Here is a 4,323-nt window from a genome sequence, read left to right as displayed (position 1 = left end):
TGTCATACGCAAGCCATCTTTGTGACATGTTCTTTCCGCTTTCCACTGTTTGCCGCTGATGCTTCCTGAATACAAATAAAAAACAATGCATATCTTGCCCCCCTTGCCCTTTGCCCTTTTCTCACATTTTTCTTTTGTGATTTTTCTATTGGACATTGCATGACATAGGCCTTTGTTATATTTTTTTGTTCAATATCCTGGTTCTTAATTTTTCTATATGCCGTGCATTCACAATCTACTTGGTATCGCACACATTCCAAGACGCATGCGCTTCCCCACTGCCGAAAATGAATTAAAGGCGGATGGCACAAGAAAAGTTTTTTTCCCCATTGGACCACAAAGCTAAGTTGCCTTGGCGGATGATACGGGAACATATATAACAGCACCACATCGCGCCCTATCTCGCAGACAGCCTCTTTCTATTATATTTTTATTCCTATTTTTCCTCATTCTCAAAACATTAAATCAATTCAGCAACACGCCCGCATATTTACGCGCTCAGTTGCCATTACCGAAAGATCGTACTGCCAATCCATTCGACAAAATCCTCATTCATATTATTATTTTACCAATCCGCTGTAATTATTCTTTATCCGGCCGAGATGGATATCCACAAGCTTATCACCGTCGACCAGCCACACAACACGTTTCCGCAGGCGCTGTACAAGATCCTCAACGCGGGCCACACGTGGATTGAGTGGAACACGGACGGCAGTAAGATCCGCTACAACGATCCCGGCCGGCTCATCCGCGAGCTGCAGACCCTGGGATTCAAGGCACAAGACTCGGCATCGCTGAGCAAGAACTTTAACGACTACAGCTTTAATCGCCTGAGCGATGCTCGCAAGTCTCGTTATGACCCTTATAAGAGCACATGGACTGTATTCTGCCACGCGGACTTCCTGCGCCACAGCCCCGACAGGGCCAATGCAATCCAGCGTCGCCGCGCTCGCCGCACTCGCCCGTACTCAAAGAAGTCGTCACCTTGCTCTGATGACAGCATCTGGGACTAACAAAAATGATGCATGGATACTGTCATCCCTTTGAAAAAGCAAATGCAGAAACGTGTAAATTAAAACGTGTTCAATGAATACCCTAACGACCTTTTAATGATAATAAAAATATATTTAAGCTAAATAAACAGAAATGCAAAAATAGCGAAGCTTTTATAAAAAAATTGATCTACTGAGCAAAATATAAAAACAAGTAAAAGGGAAAAACCAAAGATAATAAACTTGGTATTGTTGAATTATACTTTGGTATGTATCCCCCATACTACCATGCATACCAATGCCCCCTTAAGTTGTATTTGTTTTGAATCACTGTAAGCATCAACATGTATATTGCATGCATTGTATTCTCACTTTTATATTTCAGGTTCACATGCTTTTTTTCGACCATGACCAAATTATCATCTATTTTTCAAACACTTCCAGACTTGGTCATCGAGACGATAATCCATTTTTTTCTGAACGGCATCAATATCCATGAAACGTATCCGCATATAAACGCCAACTCGCTCATTCACTTAAGGCTGGAGGTTATGCCGCTTTGCCGCAAATGGTACTCGGTTGCCGCAAAGACGGTATTTTCCCACCAGCTGATGAGCGTCTACAAAAGCGGATCGGCGATAAAAGTTAGCATGCCGTCTACGCACATACAAGGCAACCGCCTGCATCCGTATTACAACCAGTATGCCAAGACCATCTCGATGACCATTAACTACAACTGCGTAAACGACATATCGCTAGAGATACTAGAACGTATTTCTGGTTCTAGTTTGGTTTTTCCCAACGTCAACAGGATCACAACTATGTTCTGGGATGTTGATCTCAGCCTGACAGCCAAAGATCTGAACAAGCAGTTCCATTTCAGCAAAACGGTCGAGTGCATAAGGCAGATGGTGCCGTCGGCCACGGATGTGAAGCTATCCATATTTAACCCCAGGCTGAACGCCCCTCAAAATATGCAGGCCCTGGTCAGTGGGCTTGCTAGCGGGCTATCCAAGGGCGCCAAGAAGCTACACGTTGACTGGCATGGAATCAGTAACCCCACATCGTTGGACCTGCACTGTTTCGTTGATTTGAAGTACATTCAGTACAACTCGACCTTTCACCACAAGCAATTTGTACAGATTATCCGCCAAAACGCACTAACGCTAGGGGAGCTGATCATTGACTTGGGCGCACACTTTGACGTGGGCCAGCTGGCTGTGGACGATTATGGTCACCACGTTGTGTACCTAAATTTGCACAGGCTCGAGATACACATTAAAGAGAATCCGGCGTTCGACGCGCACTCCACTCCCATAGACGCCATTCCTTTCCCGAGCCTGCGACTGCTGAAAACATCCACCGAGTCTTTGCTCGGCAGCGACTTTTTATTTCGCGGAAACAGCAAAAGCCTCGAGCACATAGACATACCGCTCGATAAAAGTATTACATCTACAATAGTCAATAGCGGTTTGTTTGGAAATGACAAGGCATCTCGTCTTTCTCACCTTACGTTTGAAGAAAGCCCAAAATCCATCCGCGAAGGACACCCGTTGGGAATGGCTCTGATTCCATTTATTGTTTATATGGCCCCAGAGGTGCGAGTGCTGCACTTGGGCCGGATAATCGGCTCTGGCGAGCTGATAACGTCGATATCTCTTGCCTCGTGCTTCGGCAGCCTTCAGATTCTGAAGCTCAGCGCAGTGTTGCTGGAACTTTGCGATTTAATTAAGCTCATTCGGTTGTTGCCCCGACTCTCCGACTTGACAACCAACGCGCCTTGGAGCACGGCTGTGAGCCAGTACGGTGGATTTACGGGCTATCTTGACTACATTCATTGCTTCACTACCCGCTAAGCAATAACTTCTTATGCTGGCACTACCAGGATGACGAGGCGCAAGCGTCTGGCATTGAGATTGCCAGATGTGCAGTCACACTTGCTGTGGCTTGTCCAAACTTTAACTATGCGGATGTTAGATATGGCAGCAGTGAATCATACAAAGCACAGCTGGAAGGCTTTTTGGGTAGGGATGAGTTTGGCTCCTATACCACCAGATCAAACGACTTCTTTCCAAATTATGACTATACATACAAAATGTTAATGCAACTTGTTTAATCGTGTTTTAAAATATATTCTGCAATTTTATATGAGAAAGAGCAACCAAACTAGAACATTATTTCTGCTGCAATTGCCCGGATTCTATGCACGCCCTGCTCATGTTCATCGCTCTCATTCATCTTTCCTCACCTTATACCTGCTCTGTCAAAATCTCGTCGACAATGCCAACCTCTTTGGGCGTCTTTGTAACCAGCGACAGTGCATGGATGCCGCCCTCTCGCTGCATCTCATCCTTCAGCAGCTCGTATATTCCGCGCTGCCGCTTCAACAGCGTGAGGCCGGCAAACTTGTCCGAAACAACTCTGACGTGGAAGTGCGTTTCCGTGCTGCTGACCCCTCCATGGGTGCGTGGTGACGGTGCTTGTGAGACTCGTTTTTGATCTCCAGCTGCACGGGCGCGTACTGCTCCTGGATGCGCTGGCGGATCAGCTTTTCAAGTGGGCCGGCGCTCTGGGTCGGCGAGGTTGACATTGTGCGAGCTATCCCGAGTATCGTGGCGGCGGTCTTGGTGCTTGCAACGAAAAGCACCATAAGCAATAATATAAAATTAGAAATGAAAAAGCAATAGAGAAGAGAAGAGAATGAGTGGTATGGTATTCTTGTCATTAAACACATTGGTATTGGTGCACTGCGGTGGCGACTATTGGTCGTTGTGTGACTGCAAAAAACTGCAATTTGAACAAGCTATGGGCAGCACAAAATAATTAAAATAACTAATAATTAAAAGATGTATCAGTCTGCAGCATACACCGGCGGGCTGGCCAGCAGCGCAGACACAGGACCGGCATAATGAGCAGTGGCAGTTTGCAAGACACAGGGTGGCTACCAGGCTTTGCACCTATGCTTTCAGCATGCCTCGCGCGAGAAGCCCTCTGACTCGTGCCGCAGCGGGAAAAAGTCAACATACACATCGTACTGCACCTGGATTTCCTTGGACTGCAGGCTGCCCTGGGCATCGTGGGGCACTGCCAGCGTCCACTGCACGTGTGTCGTCTGCAGCTCGTCGATGGTTGCTGCTAAATCGAGAATATCAGCCACTTTTTCCTCGGCCACTACACGCTTGGTCCAGAACATGTACACGTCGTCGTTTGCATCGGCGACCAGATCGTGATTCGTCAGGTACCGGACCTTCTGCACCAGCTGGGCGCGCACCTTGTAGCAGCGCGACCCGATAGTGTGGTGAGAGTGGCTGGGCTCAATCGGCTTGTTGCC

General features: G+C 47.1%; 3 protein-coding genes across 3 annotated transcripts; 2 read left to right on the top strand and 1 right to left on the bottom strand.

The window, feature by feature from the left end:
* The first annotated feature begins 488 nt into the window (after positions 1–488).
* BX661DRAFT_48298 (uncharacterized protein) lies at positions 489–1,163 on the top strand. The gene has a single exon (XM_051539194.1). It carries the CDS (start codon positions 603–605, stop codon positions 1,011–1,013), a length of 411 nt encoding a protein of 136 aa, XP_051388343.1. The 5' UTR covers positions 489–602; the 3' UTR covers positions 1,014–1,163.
* Positions 1,164–1,182: 19 nt separating this feature from the next.
* BX661DRAFT_48289 (uncharacterized protein) lies at positions 1,183–3,112 on the top strand. Its single transcript, XM_051539193.1, has one exon. It carries the CDS (start codon positions 1,337–1,339, stop codon positions 2,846–2,848), a length of 1,512 nt encoding a protein of 503 aa, XP_051388342.1. The 5' UTR covers positions 1,183–1,336; the 3' UTR covers positions 2,849–3,112.
* Positions 3,113–3,241: 129 nt separating this feature from the next.
* BX661DRAFT_202192 (bola domain protein) lies at positions 3,242–3,582 on the bottom strand (the record flags this gene model as incomplete). The annotated part of the gene is made up of 2 exons (XM_051538494.1): positions 3,242–3,440; positions 3,482–3,582. 2 exons carry the CDS (start codon positions 3,580–3,582, stop codon positions 3,242–3,244), a joined length of 300 nt encoding a protein of 99 aa, XP_051388341.1.
* Positions 3,583–4,323: the final 741 nt, after the last annotated feature.

Source organism: Kickxella alabastrina (assembly GCF_025024165.1).
Source record: "Kickxella alabastrina strain RSA 675 chromosome Unknown BX661scaffold_190, whole genome shotgun sequence".
In the NCBI taxonomy this organism is placed as follows: domain Eukaryota; kingdom Fungi; phylum Kickxellomycota; class Kickxellomycetes; order Kickxellales; family Kickxellaceae; genus Kickxella; species Kickxella alabastrina.
This window is presented reverse-complemented; position numbering and strand designations above follow the sequence as displayed.

Bases quoted from the DNA above. Each gene is read 5' to 3' on its own strand.
- BX661DRAFT_48298 (XM_051539194.1), top strand. From the start codon at position 603: ATGGATATCCACAAGCTTATCACCGTCGACCAGCCACACAACACGTTT.
- BX661DRAFT_48289 (XM_051539193.1), top strand. From the start codon at position 1,337: ATGTATATTGCATGCATTGTATTCTCACTTTTATATTTCAGGTTCACA.